The 21,595-nt window shown below is 40.5% G+C and overlaps 1 protein-coding gene across 7 annotated transcripts in view; it reads left to right on the top strand.

Annotated features, from left to right (window-relative positions):
- Positions 1–1,408: 1,408 nt before the first annotated feature.
- The window catches only part of RASA2 (RAS p21 protein activator 2), a 126,542-nt gene continuing 106,355 nt past the window's right edge, over positions 1,409–21,595 (top strand). For 2 of the 7 annotated variants that reach the window (XM_024990161.2, XM_024990153.1), the window contains exon 1: positions 1,409–1,607. In XM_024990161.2, the coding sequence (XP_024845929.1) occupies positions 1,424–1,607 (184 nt within the window). In that variant the 5' untranslated portion in view covers positions 1,409–1,423. Of the gene's footprint in view, positions 1,608–1,782; positions 1,953–2,462; positions 9,316–9,345; positions 12,993–13,084; positions 13,190–21,595 lie in introns of those variants that run through there. The other 5 variants (XM_010801546.4, XM_005201878.5, NM_001193020.3 and 2 more) reach the window with 5 other exon arrangements.

Genomic DNA, 21,595 nt, shown 5'->3' with positions numbered 1-21,595 from the left:
GAAGAATAAGGACAGAAATTTCCATTTTACTGTTAAAAAACAGGTTCAGAAAGGTTGCATAACTTTCCAAACATCACACGTGTAAAAGTGATAGAATTAGTCTCCAACCCAAGTTTGTCTCATAAGCTCCTTCTTTTTGAAAACACACACAAACACTGTAACACGTTGACACTATTCAAATGAGGACACGATGGTTTTAATAAGGACAATGACAGGGAATGGAAAGGAAGGAAGAGAGAGAAGAGATTTCAGCAGAGTCAGAAGTATGTGGCAACTGAAAACTGTAAGGGGATAAGGGATTCAAAAAAAGAGTCTAAGTTTCCAGTCCAGATAACACAATACGGCTGTGAACTCAGATCTGCAAATGAAGATAAGGAATTAAGTTGAGGGTTTATTGTTTTTGAGATGACAGCAAAACATTCATACAAGGGGAGGCAGGTTCATTTTCTCCAACATGTGTAAAAATCACATAGAGGCCACTGGCAACCCACGCAGAATGTAAAGTGTCAGTCCTAGGCCACAGATGCACACCAAGGCCATTGTCTCTGGCTGTCCAGCCTTTGCACAGGTGGCTTCTGCTCCTTGGTACCTTTCTACCTCTCTCCATCTTCAGTTCATCCCTAGGCCCATTTCCCAGGACAGCCTTCCCTGACTCCCCAGTTTAATCATCTTAATTCTTTTCTCCCAGTGCCTCTGTCCTTTTCTGCGTCTCCTCCCAGACTGACCAGCTGGAGGGCTGGGGCTGTCTTCACCTTGACATTGTGCAGTCTCTGAAGGTATCTATTGTTAAAGTCTGACCCTCAAAAAATATTTGTTGGCAGCCTGACTGATTGCTATTGTTGCCCTAGAAAACAACCCTACCCTGCCCTGTTAAGTCACAGTTTCTTCCTTCTTAGGACAGTGCAGTTAACCTCAAGACTAGGAAATCATCTTCCTCCTCACATACCAGGCTATTATTCATGCAGTTTACTCACTGCAAAAATTTCCCTTGAAAAAAAGCTAACAACTAGTCAAAGATTTACGAGCTTCCTAGTGTCAATCAACTTTTCCAACAGATCACTTCTGGGCTGGGGTGTGGGGGATGAAACCCTTCTTTGCTCTTTGTTTTCAAAATACAAGTGGTGGTAGAGGCTCTTCAAAATTCCTCTTTGGGAGGGTCTCAGGCGCTGCACTCAGGTTGTGATTGGGAGTATGGACCTTTTTTTGAATCAGCTTTCGCAGAGTAAACAGTGTTCTTACTTGAAAGTAAAAATTTCTCTCTGTGTGGTCCAGCTTCAGGGTGAGGGCATGTGGCTATCACTGGGGAAGTGGGGGAGTCTCTAAGGCACCTCGGCTCCTTTTGAAAAACGTAGCTTTGAGGTCCAGTGGCAACTGTCAAATTCCATTCTATGTTCTTTCCGCAGGGATTTCCCTTGAGCGTTAGATGTATAAATCCGCTGAGGGGCGGGGAGGGGGGGGTGCGGAAACCAATTCCCAGAAGGGTTTGGGGAATCTCGGAGGGCTGGGGTTTTCTCAGTGGGGTTTTAAGGCTGCTCACAGCCACGACTTGGAGCCATACTTGGCTAGAGTGTTGGCTTTTACAAGGCTACGCCGAGGAAACGCACGAGGTGGGTTCGCGCCGGGCTGTCCCGGTTCGGTGGAGCGGGGGCGGTGACTGTGGGGCCGCGGGTGGGGCGGGGGCGGGGCGGGGCGGGGCTAGCCAGGCCGAGGTCCCGGGGCGGAGCAAGGCGCGCGGCTCGCCCTCGCGGAGGCCGCGGGCTGGGCTCCGCCTCGCCGGGCTACGCAGGCGGCGGAGCTGCGGCACAGGCCGGGCGGCACCATGGCGGCGGCGGCGCCTGATGCTCCTGCGGGTTTTTCCGAGGCGCCGGCTCCGACTGCGACGGCACAGCCAGAGGCCGGAGGCGAGGACAGTCGTGAGGTCCGAGTGCTGCAGAGCCTGCGGGGCAAGATCTGTAAGCGGGGCCGGGGTGAGGGAACCCACCCGGCTGCGACGGCGGCCGCGGGGCTGAGGGGGGCGGCGGGCGCGCGGGGGTGGCGGCGCCGGGACCGCGGGGCCGAGAGGGGCCTGGCCGGTGGCCGGGAGGAGGGCCGGCACAAGAGGCTGGAAGTGGGGGTGTGTTGGGGGAGGCGTCGCTCAGACGGGGCGGCGTGGACTGAGGCTGCCCCTGTCCGGGGAATTTGCCGGGGACGGGGATGGGGGGCGGGGGGAGGCAGTGCTGGGGCAGCGCCCGCGCGAGGGGCTTGGCTTTGGGGCGCGGCCTGGACGAGGGGACGCCCCGGCCCGGGGTGCGGCCGGGGGCGCGGGCCGGGGGCGTGAGGAGCTTCCGGCTGTCCTCCGACGCAGGCCTCCAGGCGGCTGAGGGCGTCGGGAGCGGCACCGTGGTGGGAGCCGGGCGGTAATTACCGGGGGGCGCGGCCGGAGGAGGAGGGCGTGGAAGTGGGGCTGGCCCGAGGGGAGGGGGCTGCCTGTTTTTCTGGGTTCTCGAGGTTGGAGAAGGCGCCCAGAGCTGGAGGAAGAGATACGCCCCGGGACTCCAGCGGCCGCACGGGTGCTCGAGAGTGAGAGCGCCGGGAGGGGCAGGGGCCGGACACCTGTACTCGCCCCACCTCGCTGCGGCGGGGACTTGAATCGAGAGACAGCGTGACTGACAGGTTCTTGAGGCAGGATGTAGTGGCTTCCTGTGAGCAGGTCTCAAAACACAGTCATCCAGCCCTCACTTAACCCACTTAATTCCTTTCTTTCTCATGCATTTAATTGTTTGTGAGTAAGCCAACCTACTTGCCTTCACATTTTTACTTAGAGGCCCCGAGTAATAGACAGACTATTTGAGTTCAGTCATTTGGACTTTATTTATTTTTTTAAATGACCCTTTGGCTTTCGATTTCCAGTTTTTTTTTCATAGTAGTTTATTCAGAAGAAACGCTTTTGGGGGGGGGGGCTATTTGTAATTTATATCAAATACAGCATATTTTTGTTTTGGTCGATAATTAGCTTTGCTTCCTTGATTCTGTATCCTCAGATTGGAAACATGCTTCATATTTCATTTAAATAGCCCTTAGTCATGAGTATTTTTTGCCTTGAAGAAAATCAAATTGCTTTAATATGGTTAACAATGCTCTTTCTTGCACAGGGTGTAAAATTTTCCTCTTTCCTAATAGTGATACTATTAATTGAGCTTAAATTTCCCCACTTTATTTTTTTCAAGTTGCTCCCCCTTTCAAGAACTTAGGATTTTATTAAACCTCAGAAGCAGACATCTTAAATTCTCTCACCTTTTTATTTCCACAAGTAATCCTGGGGTTCTTAAGAGAGTACAGTTCTCAAAACCTGAAAAAAAATGACAGCAAAGAAGAAGATCTTGTCAGTATCTGAGTTACCAACATAACCTTCTAGGATATAAAATGTTTTCAGTATTCAAATTAAGTATTATGCTTAATACTTAATAAATCTAATATTTGGGAAAACTATAAATGAATGGGTCGGAGAAGGCAATGACGACCCACTCCAGTACTCCTGCCTGGAAAATCCCACGGACAGAGGAGCCTGGTAGGCTGCAGTCCATGGGGTCGCTAAGAGTCAGACACGACTGAGTGACTTCACTTTGACTTTTCATTTTCCTGCATTGGAGAAGGAAATGGCAACCCACTCCAGCGTTCTCGCCTGGAGAATCCCAGGGACGGAGGAGCCTGGTGGGCTGCTGTCTATGGGGTCGCACAGAGTTGGACACGACTGAAGCCACTTAGCAGCAGCAGCATAAATGAATGGGTAGAGCACCTCTCTTGATCTAGTTTTTCAGATTTTCACTGCTTTATATTTCAGTGGCACTCGATGTTAGGCAGCATCTATTGGAGCCTTGCTGATTTATATAGCTGCATGTTATACCGTGGAACTACATATACACATGTCTTGGAGTTGAGAGTTGGGCCGTTTTCCAGGAGTTAGCTGCCCTGCACCACATTCTCACCTCCTCCATGGCAAAGGTAGCACTGTAAATGATAACATTGTGAGTGAAACTCTAGCCTACAAATAAAAAAACACAACTTTGTTTCTATGGGAGAGAGCAGCTCCACTCCCCCAGACTTGGAGATTGAACATCTTATTGCCCAGAATGCAGTTACCTCTTTAGCCATAGTTAAAGTATTACATCTGTTATTTCAAGTCAGTTTCTTGCTTTTTGAATTGCTCAGCCTATAGCTCAGGTCATGGAATGTCTGTTGCATAGAAAAAAGGTATTAGGACATTTATTTATGAAGGTTCTCTCTATTTCCCTCTCTGTTTTCTTTGCCCTCCTTTTAGCTGGTCGGTTGACCTTCAGAACCTGTGAAGAGATGCAGTTTTCTGTTTCCCTGAAACTGACATGTGGGTTTTGCAGGTTGGGGGCTGGGGGGCTGGAAGAGTCATTATTAGCAGGTGCTAAAGTCACAGAAATGGGATGATAGTGGTTCTGACAGTGCAGATATTAAGCAGCTTGGGGATGGGGTAAGCTTGTCAGCTCTCCTCTTCACAATGCTAGGAGACCTTGGAGCCACTGGCTTGGAGATGTGGTGGCAGATTGCAAAATGCTGATTGAGAGTCTCTGACTTGGGGAACTAGAGATTCATAGGTCTGAAAGTGAGCCTGAAAGGAAATGTCCTTTTTCATGGACTTGGACCCTTCAACTCCAAATTGTGCCAGCATAAAGTGAGGAGGAATGGGTTTATGTATACACACACACACACACACACACACACACGTATGTATATATTTAGGGGGCTTCCCCAGTGGCTCAGCAATTCCCGTGAATTGCTCCTGCAATTCAGGAGATGCTGGTTCCATTTCTGGGTCAGGAAGATCCCCTGGAGGAGGGCATGGTAACCTACTCCATTATTCTTGCCTGGAAAATTCCATGGATCTTTAGACATTTCATTTCAGTATTTATTAATTTTCCCACATCCCATATAATTTTCACATGCATTTCCCATATACTCCTCAAGGTGAAATGACATTTTGTGGTCACTCTCCAACAGTCAACTTACATTTGCAAATCCAGGGTTGCTATAGTGTTTGAGCTTATATGCTGATCCCCAGTTCCCTGAGGTCATACTAGTGCAGTAGGAAACCATGGAAGCTCCAAATATTAATAATCAGGGAGCAGGTTTGGTTGTTGGATGTCCTAGAGTTGTCGTATGAACCTTTGATACAGGAAAGTTAAGGCTTCTCCAGACTCCATCCTTTCATCTGAACTCTGTGCAGTGAGTGACTGGTATGTTAGACTTCTAGAAGCACTTTGGCCCCAGCCCTCTAAAAACAGCATACATAAGTGAAAGATAGGGATTAGGGCTTTCTCCTTTATACTCTCAACTCTTCACGCTCTTATTGTGTGATGTCTTCCTTTTTGGTTAGTGCTTTTTGTGAAGTTTGCTCTCATCCAGTTAAATCATGTTGTAAAAATGTTACTCAAAGAGCCCACACCACCTTATGCATGGATTTACCTGCTCAAGGGAGACCAGATTGATAAGGGAGCCAATGAGAATTTGTGTGAATATTGAGATGTTTTGTACAGTTTGAGATCTGTGGGACCGTGATATGTCCCAGAACTTACATGTTCTCCCTGGTATCTTCAGATGAAGAATGACCTAGGACTGTTTGACAGAGTAGGATGGTTAAGTGCTTGAGTTTAGATGCTTGGTCAGGGGAGTCGCCTAGGTTTGATTCTTCACTTAATTTCTGACTTTTGTTAACCTCTGTGTGTCTCTGTATTCTTGTGTGTAAAGTGGGGGTAATAAAAACACGTCTATCTCACAGGATTGATGTGAGGATTAAATAAAACCCCTTCTCTGATCATTTCTCTTTCTCCTCCCAAGGAGGTGAATCAGACTCGGACCATCTCTTAGGAAGGAGTAAAGTAATAAATAAAAACAAACGTTTATGTTCTTGTACAGTATGTGCTGGCATTTCCTGATGTACAAAGCTGATTAGAATCGAGAGTCCTGAATTCTGTTTCATACACTGTTAGTTATTATTCATGTGACTGTAGGCAGCTCACTTACCTCTGTCATCTTTAAAATGGAAATAAATGCCTCATCACTAGGCGTTTTTACTTGTTTCCCTCTGCTTGGGAGTGCCTTCTCCTTTCCTCCACCCCATATTTATGTCAGGGAACCCCTGCTCATCCTTCAGAAGCTTTCTCCATGTGATCTCCTAACTAGAGTCTTTTGGGGGAGCATTGCTACCTTCATTCCTGGAGAGACTATGTTAGGCCTTTGTACTGTTGGGGGATCACAGTTTGTTGTTGATTTCCTTATTACGGCACATTTTATAGAAATCATTTATTTCCTCCATTAGACTGTGAATTCTTCCAAGGTAGAATTCATTCTTGTTCATGTTCTCTCTTTTTTTTTTTTTAAAAAGCTATCCAGGTGTCAGCATGGTGCCTAGAACAAAATCAGCCTTTAGAAAATGCCTTACTTCTCTATATTATCCTGAGGGAGATTTTAGATACATGCTAGACATGAAAGTGTTCTGTAAATTTTACAGCTAAGCAAACTAGTGTATTCTTAAAAGAAAACTACATGGGCCTATGGCAGGAAGTTCATCCCTTTCAAAATCACAGTGCCAGGTGACCTTAGGTTTGAACTGTTGCCAAAGTTACCACATTAGGAAAAGTATTAAATGTTTCTAAATGCTCAGATTGCTTGTTATTAGGGGATTGAATATTGTTATCTGACTGTATTCCATGAATATTGTTACTAATTGGTCCTGACCCTGTAACAGAAAAATCTCATAATCCCACCTTACACATTAGATGTTTTTATTTGTCATAGCAGGTTTAATTTTTTTGGTAATCAAATACAAAACTAAGACAATTTATTGACCATGCAATAGAATTGAGGAGAGATTAAAAAGTTTATTCATGCTGAGAATTTTTTATTATCAGATATTTGAAATGAGATGAGTTATTTAATAAGTTAGTAGAAAGAGAGAGGTTAAAAGGGTTTGTTCATGCCAAGAACTCATTATTGTCAGAAATTTAAAATGAGATGATGAGTTATTTACAATGGAGGAAGAATCCATCTTTCAAATGGATAGAAATGAGAGAAAAGGGTTCTTTGTAAAAGTTCACAGAGCAGTCTGCTAATCATTTGCTCTGAGGAAGACAGGAGGTAAACCTCAATGAGTTCATAGAATTTTTCTTTTTTAACTTAGGACTCTTTGAATAGACTCTTAAGAGACTGTGGAACTAATGTAGCTAAAATAAAACTATTGCTTTATCCTTTAATCGTAGATGCTAATCCTATTTGTTAATGTGCTTTATGAAATTATTTGACTGTAATAGCAGATTATGTTTTACCTGCTATACTAATGAAATTGTGTGTGCTTTTGAGAGCTGCTAACAGTTTTGTTGTAATCAGTTAATGCAAATTCAGAAACTTTTATGTATATAAAGAAATTTCTATGATAATCTTTAGTTTTGTGTGTCATTGTCACCAAAAATCCCTAGCTAAAATAATTACACTTTATAAGGTTATACTAGTACAACTCATGCAAACATGAGTGTACAGTACTTGATAAATTTGTTACTGTGAACTTGGTTCTAAGAATATCATTAATGACAGAATGAGTTTGGGCAAATTCTTTAACTTTGCTGAGTTTCTGTTTTCTTACTTGTAAAATGAGAGATCTGGATGTGGTCTTTCCCGTCCCTTCCAGCACTGAGTCTTTGATTGTTGTGTTTTAACTTGAACCAATTAGTTTGAGATAGCACATCAGGCGCTTTTATTTTAGTGCTTAAATGTATTTAGTATACTTACTGTGTATGATATTTAGTATTTTTAAAAACTTAAAAACTTATGTAAGATTTACTAGATAAGATTGTTTGAATGCTAACAGTTTTTTTTTTTTTTTTTTTCTGTGACTGTTACTTTATTCAGCAGTACTCAATGCATATCTGAGTTTCTTTGAGGACCCTAGCTTACTAGACTATGAAATGGGCCTAAGCGGTAAATGAGATGAAAAAAGGTTCTTACTAGTTTATCCTAAAGTGATAGTTTCTTTTAAACACCTGTATTCTTAGAGAATTATAGAAGGTTAGGTGGGGGAAGTGGAGAACATATCTTGTTCAGTCCTCTCACTTTACAGATGAAGAGGTTGACACTCAAAAACCCCATTAACGGCCCGCTGGGTATTAGTCCACTGCTATCAGTTTTTGCTAAAATGCTACATGGGATGAACTCATTAGTGTGAATGTTGCAAAGGTACTGTGTTTAGTATATGAAGATGACACTGACTATCTACTGATAATATCCAGAAGTAGTAATAGATTTTCACTGTACCATCTACACACTCTCATCTGTTCCTTTTTAAGAACTGCGTGAAGTGGTTAGGGTTAGCAGTGAAACTGTGTTTGTAATTTAAGTAGAGAGTGAGCCTGGATGTTTACCTGTTTGTGTCACGCTCTTAACTCAGTTGTTTTCAGACGTGGCTGTCCATCAGTGTCACCTGTGAACTTAAAAAAATTCTGATGCACAGGCTTTACCCCAGACCTACTGACTCAGAGTCTCGGAGTGGTACTTGGACATCTGTCGGTTTAAAACATTCTGCAGGGTGGGCAGCTAGAATGGTGGGCCTCTGCTTTTGCCCATTGAACAGACTAGCCACCCACTACTTGAATGATAGCAACCTGCTGTGTGTGACTGTTTAAAAGATACCAGTAGAAATGTCAGTGTGATCACAGGGAGGTTTTCATTTGATTGTTTTTAAATGTTTTCCTTTTATTTGATTAGATAGTACAAATACTTGGTACCCTATTCAAAAGGTAAGTAATGGCATACATTAAAAAGTTAACTGAGACTTCTTTTATCCTCTAGCCGTTCCCTTCCCAGAAGCAAGCATTACCAGTTTCTCGTTTATCCATACAGAGTTTATTTAGGCACTTACACTTAAATGTATGAGTATTAGTATCTCCCTCTCACCAATATACACATCACAACAAAATATACACATGGTTTGCATCTTGCTTTTTTATGCTTAATGGTAATCTGAAGATTTTTCACAGATAAGTGTGTGTGTGTGTATATATGTGTGTATATATATGTATACATATATATGATTTGCTTTGCATGTGTGCTCAGTTCTGTCCCACTCTTAGTGACCCATGGGCTATAGCTTGCCATGCTCCTCTGAACTTGAGATTTCCCAGACAAGAATACTATAAGAATTTCTGCTCTAGCGGATCTTCCCGACCCAGGAATGGAACCGGCGTCTCATATGTCTTCTACATTAGCGAGCAAGTTCTTTACCACTGAGTCACCTGGGAAGCCCCACATTTATGTGAGGTATCTCTCTCTCTCTCTCTCTCTCTCTCTCTCTCTCTCTCTCTCTCACACACACACACACACACACACACACACACACACACACACGTGGGAGAAGGAGGGGAGGTGAGGGAAACTACCTCATTTTTTTAACAGCTGCATAAAAGTTCATCATCTCAATACACCACAGTTTATATAGCCAGTCCCCTATTGATGGACATTTAGATTTTTTCTGATCTTTACTATTACAAACTTTACTGAATAAATAAATATGTTATTTTAAATATTTTTAAAAATATGTAAGTTTATTAATATATAAATAAATAGGTATGTTATTTTTAATATGATTGCATGTGTCTATAAGATAAATTCCTAGATATTAAGTTGATGAATTGAGTGGTATGTGCATTTTTATTCTGGAAAGACAGTGCCAAATTGCTTCTCATAGAAACTAACAATTTATGCTCCCAGCAGCAATGTATGAATGCCTATTTCTTTATACCCGGATAGTGTGTATTTTAAAACTTCTTGATCTTTGTTTGTCTGTAAGATGAAAAGGAACGCTAATTTTTAGTTTTAATTTACACTTCTAAAACAAAGTTGAGAATCTCTTCATATTTTTAAGAGTCATTTTTATTTCCATTTTTTGGTGTTGATTTGATTTGCCTTTTTTCCTGCTGAATTATCAGTCTTTTTACTAATTTGTGGGGACTATGCTAGTAAGGAAGTTAGATTTCTTTAGTGGAAAGATTTTTTAAATTTAGATGTCTTGGCTGATGTCTGCTTGTATTCTTGAGAAGTTGGTTGTGAGATACAATGAGGGGGTCTTGTTGGTTTTGTCTACTTAAATAATTTCTGATATTAGAATAGAGATGGAAAAAGAACTGTTTGAGGAAAAGTAAGTGAAGACTTACTGTAAACAGGAACTAAAACATAAACAATAGATTGGGAGAAGATATTTGCAACAAATTCTACAGACAAAAAGAAAACTCTTATATAACACTTAACCTGTGTGCCAAGCACTGTTTTAAAGCACTTTAAGTATTTCAACTAACTTAACCCTCATGGTGACTGTAAGTACAGTTATTACCCCATTTTTACAGATGAGGAAACTGAGGCATGGAATAGCTAAACTAAGTAACTTGCCAAGATCTGTCAGCTAGTGAGCCCTGGGCAGACTGGCTCTGTTACTCTTAACCTACTGTCTATGCTCCCTATATGTTCATATCCAGAATATATAAAAAGTTCATCCAAATTTTTAAAAGGAAAAGGCCATTAGAAAAATAAAGGATATAAATAGGCATTCCACAGAAAAGATACAAAAGGCCATAAACATAAGAAAATACTGGAAAGGTTTAACAAAAATTAATCAGGGAAATAAAATTTTAAAAAGTCATCAGTTTGTGAAAAAATAAAAGCTCATTAATGTCAGTACTTGGTGAAAGTTTAGGAAAACAGGTACTTTCTTCACTGTTGCTTGAGTTTAAATTGGAAAGCAATGTTGGAGAGCATTTTTCCAATATCTGTTAAGAATTTAAATGTGTATTGGGCTTCCCTGGTAGCTCAGCTGGTAAAGAATCTGCTTGCAATGCAGGAGACCGTGGTTTGATTCCTGGGTCAGGAAGATCCACTGGAGAAGGTATAGGCTACCCACTGCAGTATTCTTGGGCTTCCCTGGTGGCTTAGATGGTAAAGAATCCACCTGCAATGCAGGAGACCTGGGTTCGGTCCTCCTCCCACCCTCTGGAGGAGGGCATGCAACCCACTCCAGTATCATTGCCTGGAGAATCCCCAAGGACAGAGAAGCATGGAGGGCCACAGACTGGGTTCACAAAGAGTTAGACATGACTGAGCGACTAAGTACAACACAGCACAGCACACCCTATATATTTCTACTTCTACATATCTGCCCTACAGAGACACTTAAACATTTGCAGAAGAGGTGTATACAAAGATGTTTATTGTTACCTTGTTGGTAAAACAAAACAGAGGCAACTTAAGTGTCCATCAGTAGGAAAATGACTAGTATATTCATGTACATATTTTATAACAGCTAAAAAGAATGAGATGTATCTATAATGTGAAAGGAAAGAACTTCAAGAAGTATTATTGTGGAAAAAGGAAGCCTGTCTTGAGGGTGATATGTATAGTTATATGTATCTTATCTTCTTTATATGTATATGGAAAAAAAGACAGAAAGATGTTTGAAAAGATGAACACCATGGGTTGTCAGTGGTGGACAAAGGGAATTGGCCTTATAATGATTTACTTTTCTAGGAAGTGTATTTATGTATGAGCTATGTTATCAAAAAATGACTATTTGTATAAATGAATTTGATTTAGTATTAATCTTATGCTGTAAGAGCCTCTCTTTCTTTAACTGTTGAAGAGTATTCTGTCTGCAAAAACAGTAACCAAAGGTTAGGTTGGATAATATTTTGAGTGCACATAAAGACAGTTTTTCTCTGAAGTTTTTGGGTAACTGATAAAACTTCACACCCACAAAACTGTAAGAATAATATAGTGAATTCCTATTTGCTCTGCCTATTTTCAACAGTTGTTTGCATTCAGAAAGTTGACTTTAAAAAAATTCAGTGTTTCAGAGGAATGTAGTAAAAAGAATATTCCAATCTCTTAAAATACTTTAACATGTGAGTGGTACAAAACCTTTTCATTTTGAATTTGGACAGTTTTATTTTATAAAAAAATTTTCCTAGTGGATGGGGGAAGTAGACTAATATTTATTATTTACTCTTTTCCAAGCACTTTCCAGGATATTTTGTAAATTGTTTCATTAATTCAATTTCATGAAGAAATTTGTGATTAATTCCAGTTTTAGCAAAGGAGCACACAGAAAGGTTATTTGCTCAGGGTTCAATGGGGCAGAGCCAGGTATTCAGAATGGCTTTTAAGACATCAAAAGCCATGTCTTTTTCTCTGTCAAGTTGCCTGTCATGGCATATTGGGAAGAGCTGGTGAGTATATTTCTTTTGTCAAGAAGTTGATGATTATCCCTAGATTGGTTTCTGTCTAAAGTAATGGATAGTCAGTAAAATTAAAATGTTGAAATGCTATAAAAATTTATATTTAGTTCTGTTTTGAGGATCACAAAAAAATGTTACTCGTCCATCAGCTTGACTATGCTCATGTGAATTTCTGCATGTTAATTGTTCTCTTAGAACACAATACTCACATACATTGACCTGTGTGGTACAGCTTCTTTATATCTTTTTCTTTTTTTAAAAAAACACTAGGTCATGACTGAATCCCATTTTACCTTCCTGGATGCTGTTACTAGAAATAGTAGCCTTATCCCATGTATGACTTGTCCAAGTAGCCCTTAGTTCTGCCACCACCTGGCTATGGCCTTTAATTTACTTGCCATAGGAGGCTCTCCTGGTCAGCTCAAAAGCCTCTAAAGATTCATGTCACCATAGGGACCATGGGTCTATCCTAGGAGAGCTTTCTACCATATGTGTTTCAGAGTTTGGGCTGCTCCTCGAGAAGGGGGCTGTAAGAAGCTTGGGATCAGCACACGTTCACAACTGAAACCAGAAGTGGGTAAGGCAAACCACAGGAAGATCCTGCCTGCAACTTGGTGACGTTGCTCTATGACCCATGGACGTTTCCTGGCAGTACCTTGCGAAACTTGTCTTTTCATGTACAGTCGTTGGTTCTGGACTGAGCTGCAGTCAGAGGTGATTAATATGATAGTGATATAGATAACTGTATGATAATTATTGTGCACATGACTTGTGTAAAACAATCGGACTCTAATTACATTCTGTAGATTTTCACACTGAAGAGCTGCATCTTCACTACTAGGACATTCTGAGGAGTTGCCATGGAATTCACGCTTTAACCTTGGCTTTCTGCCTTGTCAAGAATTGTTCAGGTATTAAAACCACCAAGCAGTTCTTGGCTCACCACCTGAACTGTGCTGGATTCTGGGAGTCCTTTGCCCACTCAAGTGCTTGCTCAGTGCTATTACCTTGTTTGTGTTTTCCTAGGAATTGCACAGTACCTTATTTCCATGATGGAGCAGGAGTGCAGTGTTAGTGACACTTTATTATTCTGTATTTATTTAACCTCCAGGTCCTAGGTTAATATCATAATGGCCATTCTTAGGTAGAATCAGATTTATGATAATAATTATGTAATGTGTTGATTTTTTAAGGTTGCCAGTTGAATGGGATTATAGAATCTCAGATGACTTTTTTTTTTTTTTAAGGTAATTTTTCATTTACTGGGAGTGAGAAAAGCTGCTTGACAATCCAGTTCTCTAATCATGTTAATTTTAGACACTGGAAAACCCTACTTACTAGATATCCCAGCAGTCTCCATATGCCTGTTTGTGACTCATTCTCTGCCTGAATAATATCACAAGTATAAATGTCTATCTTTTCAGTGGTGCTTTTAAAGTGACAACTAAAGATGAGGGAAGTAATAGCTGTGTAACATTTGTCTCTCTTCAGTAGTTCTTAGGTGAGCTTCCAAGGTGTCTCAGTCGTAAAAAATCCACCTGCCAATGCAGGAGAATTGGGTTCGATCCCAAGGTCGGGAATATCCCCTGGAGAAGGAAATGGCAATCCACTCCAGTGTTCTTGCCTGGAGAATCCAATGGACAGAGGGGCCTGGCGGGCTACAGTCCATGGGGTCACAAGAGTTGGACATGGCTTAGCAACTAAACAACAGCAACAGTTCTTGGGCGCCCCACCTCCTCGTTGGCTACTGTACACCTGGGGCAGTCTGACATACTCTGAAGAGGGTGCCTGAGAAACCATTCGAAAGGTGTTTTTTGGCGGTTTTTCTCTTCTGTTCTTCTTTGAAAGCTGTAAAGAGAAATAAATGAGAGAGCTCTTGTGTCAGATTTCTTTATTCTGTAGAAAGTATTTATTAGATTAGGTAAATAGAAATTGGTTGAATGATAAATGAAAATGGAGCATGTTGAAAGCATGAATTTTCTGCTACTTTTCTAGTAATCACCTAACCTCTCTGAGCTTCAGCTTCCTTTTGTATAAATTGGAGGTAGTAGTTATTCTCATCTTACAGAGTGGTTATGAAAAGATTGGATGACTTGGTGTACTACCTGGCACATTGTGCTCAGTTAAGTGCTGGCTGTAACGTGAGTAGAAGTGAGAATTGGTAAAGTTTATGTTCATAGTTTTCTTGATGAACAGTTTATTTAACATAAATGTGTATCTAGTTCTTATAGTGTTTATCAGATTCACCTGGCCCAGGGTAGCAATATCTAAAAACATTTGAAATCAGTGTTGCCATGTGCTCTTTTTACAACTTTTCAGGATCTTAAAGTTAGGGGAACTTAGAGGATTAACTAATTAAGGAGTTGCAAACTCCAGTCTACAGAGACCACCAGGCATAGTGAAGGAAAGCCAGGTGGGGATTGTTAGGATTTCAAAAGAGTATCTTGTCTACAGTTTCCATTCAGAACCTCATTGCCAGGACTCTGATTGTTAAAGAGAAACCAGAAATGTGGATTGATTTATTATTAACTCTTCCAGTTCTAGATGTTGGCTACATTTTTCCTAACACTGTGCAAGCCAAACAAATCTCTGGCTGGCTGACCCCCAATTTTTGTCCTCCCCCTCCATCTGAAAGAGTTCAGGCATCTCATTTTAGAGATTTGGAGCCTGAGATACAGAAAGGCCAGGTGTTTTTCATTTGTTTCTTCCAATAGAAATGCATTATTTCTGTAATAGAAGTTCATTAAAAAAATGAGCTCCTCTGGTGTGTCCAGTTATTAAATTACAGGTTATCTTTGGTCAGACCTAGTAGCTTGAGTGAAGGGAATTGTGTACAGACGCTGTTTCTTAGGGATCTGTAACCAGGAAGGGCACTGCTAGTTACTGTTTACTGAGTGCTTATTTTGTTCTAGGCATTATGGTAAGTGCTTTACCTCAGCTGGGCTTCCCTGGTGGCTCAGCTGTAAAGAATCTGCCTGCAATGCAGGAGGCCTGGGATCAATCCCTGTGTTGGGAAGATCGCCTGGAGAAAGAAATGGCTTCCCATTCCAGTATTCTGGCCTGGAGAGTTCCATGGACTATATAGTCCATGGGGTCACAAAGAGTTGGACACGACTGAGCGACTTTCACTTCACTTACTCAGCTGATGGCCACAGTAGCCCTTGAAGCGTTGTAATGACTTCTTTTTACACAGGAGGTTGAGACTAGGGCATGTAGAGAATTAAGTACAAAACTCACACTGAAACTCCCGTCTCCAAAATGAATTTGTTCTAACTTGCTGTACTATGGCAGTACTGTAGATGTTTTCAGAATTATTTTCAACTTTTGTCTTACTGGGAAAGTTAAAATTAAACTTTATATGAAAATTGAAAGATCTTATATGTTAACATTACATAGGATTGTCTTGAGACATCCCTGCGGTCCAGTGGTTAGGACGCTGTGCTTCCACGGCAGGAGGCACTGGTTTGATCCCTGGTTGGGGAACTAAGATCTCACATCCTGCATGGTGTGGCCAAAAAGAAAAAAAATTATATAGGATTGTCTTATGTATCTATAACTAGATGGTATAATAGCGTTTTATTCTAAGCTTGTGTACACCGAAACTTATGTTTTTAAGTGTACATTTGATTCCTTCACTCCATTTTTTGGTTGAGTACATAAATGATAATGTTTGCATATTTTCGTATCTTCCCCCCATCTAAAGTTCTAATCCTCTGCTTAGGTTGATACTCCAGTTATTAGAACATCATATCCTGAGTCTGGCCAAATTCTGGATTTTCCCTCTGCAGTATCTCTTCCATATTTCTTTTCCTCCATTGCCCCTTTGTTACCTTAGATTAGGCCCTGTAACTGTCAGTGATTTTCCTGAAGCATAGATTTGATCACACGGGAACTTCTAGTGACTCTGTTGCTTGCTGAATGAAATTAAAACTCCTTGGCTTGACATCACAGGTTCTGTGCAGTGCCACCTTTCTTTTACAGCTGCATCCTTTCTACTCCCCTTTCATCTCTCTCTGCTTGAGTCAGTTAGTACTGTTAACTGCTTTCTTGAAGGTGCTCCTGCTGTTTCCACCTCCTGAACTTGTTCCTGTTATGCTTTACCCCTGCAGTGTTATCCCTCCGTCCCCAATTTCTCTATTTAAAAAAAATTACTTGGAAGAAGTTATTACGAAGATTAAGTGACATACATGTGAAGTCCCTAAAAAACATCATCTGTGTGTGTGTGTATAATGTAAATATTTGATAAATGGAAACTATTATTATGATTCAGCGTTCCTCCCACTGCAGGTAATCTTTTTCTTAGGATCATCTTGTCCAGGACCCTGGCCCTTTGCAGTTTCTCTTGGGAGTTATTCACATTCTGAACCTCTTATTTCTGTGTTTAAGGTATCCTTTGAAATAGATTGGAGATCCTACAGGATCTCTTAGGATAGTTTCAGAAAGGAATAGCTGTCTGTTCCTCTAGGCACTTCTCTGTTCAGAAAGACATGAATAGGAATGGAAAGACTAGGCTTTGGAATTTGATTTTTGTCAATTCACTGTACTGCCAGTGTAACTATGATTTTTTTTTTCAATTTATAAAGGAGAACAGTAATGCTTATGTCAAAGGTTGTTGTACCAACCAAATGGGATATTTTAGAAAATGTTTAGTATTGTTTTGGAGCATGCAACTGCTTGAAAAATACTTGTCTTCTATTCTTACTTATCCCAGTAATGTCTCCCTCTAGGACGCAGAAACACACATGCAAACCTACAGATAAAATGCATGCACATAGTCCCTGCAAAACATCCACATAAACACGTATGTGCATACTTGCATTCATGCCCAGAAGCATATACACTGGAATCTCTCCCAGTACCCTGATATTTGGAATTCTAGATTTAGGTAAAATTATATGGTAGGATCTGGATTTATGCCCTTTGACCTTTGCATAGAATCACTGATCTTGTACACATAGAGTTGGCCATCTTTCTATTTCTGTTAATCTAGGTTATCAGTTTTGATTTCCAGTGGTATTTATCTTCTTGGTTTAAATTGTTTACTTTTTGCCAATGACTAAAAGCTATTTTCTGTAAAATACTTACTTGGCTTCCCTTTTTCTTCAGATATTTATGCAGAAGTTACCTTGTGGGTGGAGCCTTCCTTGGCACCCTTCCCTCTGCCATTTCATGTGGTACCTGTTTCTACTTAATACTAACATACCATTTAATTTATTTATTATCTATCCATCTTACTAGCTCAGTGTGGACACGGTTTTTGTGTGTTTTTCGCACTCATGTGTCCTTACTATCTTAGTAGGCACTCAATAAATGAATGTGTGCATCTCAGGAGTGTTTTGTTTATTTTCAGTACGATGTCTCTGTTTTCGTACTATGGAGATTTTTAAATTTAGTGCTTTTGGTAACTATACAGGAGACATTTTCTTTTTAAACCTTTGGAGCAACTGACATGGATCAGCTTATATCAAACATATAAAAAGAAGTTTATTTGCAATTTTGTAACTTGTGATGTGATGTTAGAACCTCTTCTTTGCCCATGCTAAAGTTATAAACATACACATTAGTAGGTATTTCATTATCTATTATAAGCTAAGCATGGTGCTAAGAATTGGTTCGGTGAGTTTATATTCAGCGAAGAGACATACAGCAGTCTCATTTGCTGGTTCCTTCTTAACTCTACTAACGCAAAATGATGGAGAACTCTGAGGCTCAGTCGTCAAATCTCTTCTCTTTTTTCCATATTTACTGTTCTTGTAATTGGATAGTCTTATGGTTTGAGAAATACTATATAGTTGCTAATGATTCTCAGGTTCTATCTCTAGCCAGCATTTCCTTGCCTGCTGCACATCTGCACTTGGATATTTAAAGGCGTCTCAGACTTAGCATACTCTCTTTGCCAACAAGACGCTCTTTGCTCTGGAAGTGGCATCTCTGTTCATCCAGCTGCTCTGGCTGAAACTCTTTAAGAAGTGATCCTTGACTCCCTTCCTCTTACACCCACATCCAAAATATCCGTAATCCTGTTGGCTTTATCTTCAAATTATATGACCAGTTGGCCACTTCTTTGCATGCCAAGACTGCCTGTCTGGTCTAAGTTAACTGTAATCAAAATTATTACAGTAGCCTCCTGTCCAGCTTCCGGCTTCCACCTTTTACCTTCTGCCATGATTCTTTAGAACAAAGTTAGATCATGCCATTCTTCTGCCCATAATCCTTCAATAGCTTCCCATCTCATTCAGGAAAGCCTAAGGCTTTCCATTGGCCACAAGACCCTATTTAACCTGCTTCCTTCCCCACTCCTATCTCATCTCTTACTGTTTCCTCCTTCTTCCTACCTTGTTTATTGTTTTACAGCCGTACTGGCCGCCTTGCTGTTCCTTCAGTATGCCAAGTTATCCTCTGTCATGACCTTTGCATATTTTATTGTTTCTGCTTGTGTCTTTCCCTAGGTATCTGGGTGACTCATTCCCTCACTGACCTCCTTCAAAGATCTCCTCGAATATCTCCATATAAAGGCCTTCCTCGTATAAAATAGCATTGCTGTCCTCCCTCTCTCTCCCCTCTGGGCGTGGCACTCCCTAAGTCTCTTACCTTTATTTTCTTCCATGGCAATAAATATTATATACTTGGTTAAGAGTTTATGATGTTTGTTTCCACTGTCTAGATTGTACAGTGGTTCCATGTGGGCAAAGACCTATATTTTTTATTCATTGTTATATTCCCAGTATTTAGAAAGGTGCCTGGCATCCTGTAGGCACTTAATATGTTAAATGAAACAGAACAGGTGCAATACAATATGATCCTTATAGTAGAAGTACAGATACAATGCAGTAGGAAAGAGAGGAAAAGGTGACATGACTACCTAGGAGTTGAGGGAAGATTGTACAAAGATGCCTTAAGCAGAGCTTTGTGGGGGAAAAGATCAGGTGAGAGCATCTCATGCAGTGAAAATAGCGCTGTAAATGTCCAGAGGCATGAGAGAATACAGTGTTTTCAAGGAACTAAAAGTGCAGTACTGTGGAGCATAACTTGTGTGGTTATGATTAAATAGTAGATGGTGCCAGATCATGAAGCATTTTTATGCCAGACTAAGGAGTTTTAGATTTTATCCTGCAAGGCGGGCAGTGGTAGGTAGTGTGCAACCACTGAAGGCTTGAGCAGGAGTGCTATGTAATGTATTTAAAAAAAGGAACTAGCAACAGTGTGAAGGATGGGGATCCAAGCTAAATATACCATTTTATTACATGCTGTGTATTTGATGTTATAAGGTTTCAATGATGCAGAGAAACAATTACTATCACATGAATGAACAGGCGGCTGTTTCATTTTATGGTTGAACAAAACCAGTGATGTGTCTGTCATATGAAGGTGTTCTTGGCATACTTGCAGCCCATCTGTGAGGGGGAAGAAACAAATGCCCGGTGGATAATTAGTTCATCTCTAAAACCCTTGCTTTAAGAGAGAATGTGTTTTTTGTTTTTTTTTTTTAATTTGGTTAACAGTTAACGTTGTAAAGCATGTAGACTAGAAAAGCTCTTAAAGACCTATTGTTTAGTTGCTAAGCATGTCCTACTCTTTTGCGACCTCATTTACTGAATGTAGCCCACAAAACTCCTTCTGTCCATGGAATTTCCCAGGCAAGAATACTGGAGTGGGGTAACCATTTCCTTCTCTGGGGAATCTGCCCGACCAGGAATCAAACTGTCATCTCCTGCATTAGCAGGCCAGTTCTTTACCACTGAGCCACCAGGAAGCCCTCTTAAAGAGTACCAGTTATGAATTCAACAAGAAATGGTCTTATTACAGAGTAAAAGATGTTGTGCTTGAAGGCCAGGCTCCTTTCTTCATAGAGGAACAGTTGTTTTGTTAGTAATATGCCTCCTGATAATTGATTCTTTGTTGAAGGAAATAGCGACACTTCTAAATGTAATCAGATCTATACTGTTTGCTGTGGGGCCAATAATACATCTGCCTTTATAGGACAAGTTCCTACCTTTGTGTATGCACAAAATTTTTAAAATAAAGACTAAGCTGAAAACATCTCCTACTTTCATTCAAATGCAGGTAAAAATTATTTCCATTATTTCAGCTATCTTGCTCAAGTGTTGTATCTTAGCAATTTATTGAATGTCTTGAACACTTTAATCTTAATAGAGTTAAAATAGGATGTGTAAATTTAAGGATAAGATGGAGGTACACAAAGTAGTGCACATGGTTTACATATTGAGAATTTGGGAGTTCCAAATTCATGGAGACATGATATTGTATTATCAAGCATGTTTTAAAAATCACATTTTTTTTCAAACTTAAAACTTTTTATTTTGTATTAGGATATAGCTGATTAACAATGTTGTGGTAGTTTTAGGTGAACAGCAAAGGGGCTCAGACATACATACATATACACGTATCCATTCTCTCCTGAACCCCGCCTCCCATCCATGCCAGCACATAATAGATTATAGTTCTGTGTGCTATAAAATAGGTCCTTGTTGGTTATCCATTTTGAACATAGCAGTGTGTACATGACCTTCCCAAACCTCCCAGCTCTCCCTTCTCCCCGGGCAACCATAAGTTCATTTTCTAAGTCTGTGAGTCTCTTTCTGTTTTGTAAATAAGTTCATTTGTATCATTTCTTTTTAGATTCCAAATATAAGGGATGTCATAGGATATTTCTCCTTTTCTTTCTGACTTACTTCACTCAGTATGACACTGTCTAGGCCCATCCATGTTGCTGCAAATGGCATTATTTCATTCTTTTTAATGGCTGAGTAATATTCCATTGTATATATGTACCACATCTTTTTTATCCATTCCTCTGTTGATGGACATTTAGGTTACTTCCATGTCTTGTCTGTTGTAAACAGTGATGCAATGAACATTGGGATGAGTGTAACCTTTCGGATCGTGCTTTTGTCTGGATATATGCCCAGGAGTGGGATTGCATATGGTCATATGGCAGCTCTATTTTTAGTGTTTTAAGGAACCTCCGTACTGTTCTCCATAGTGGCTGTAGTAATTTACATTCCCACCAACAGTGTAGGAGGGTTTCCTTCTCTCCGCACCCTCTCTAGCATTTATTGTTTGTAGATTTTTTGCTGATAGCCATTCTGACTGGTGTGAGGTAATACCTCACACCAATTTGCACAAATCAAATGCAAATATTTGATTTGCATTTCTCTAATAACTAGCAATATTGAGCAGCTTTGCATGTGCCTATTGTCCATTTGTATGTCCTCTTTGGAGAAATGTGTCTTCAGGATACTGTTAAGCATCATAAGCTGTTTGTAAATTTTGGAGACTAATTCCTTATCAGTCAC

The sequence above is a fragment of the Bos taurus genome, chromosome 1 (assembly GCF_002263795.3).
Source record: "Bos taurus isolate L1 Dominette 01449 registration number 42190680 breed Hereford chromosome 1, ARS-UCD2.0, whole genome shotgun sequence".
NCBI classification, from domain to species: Eukaryota; Metazoa; Chordata; class Mammalia; order Artiodactyla; family Bovidae; genus Bos; species Bos taurus.
The sequence above is the reverse complement of the archived record's forward strand: the minus strand, read 5'-3'. Positions and strand labels throughout refer to the sequence as shown.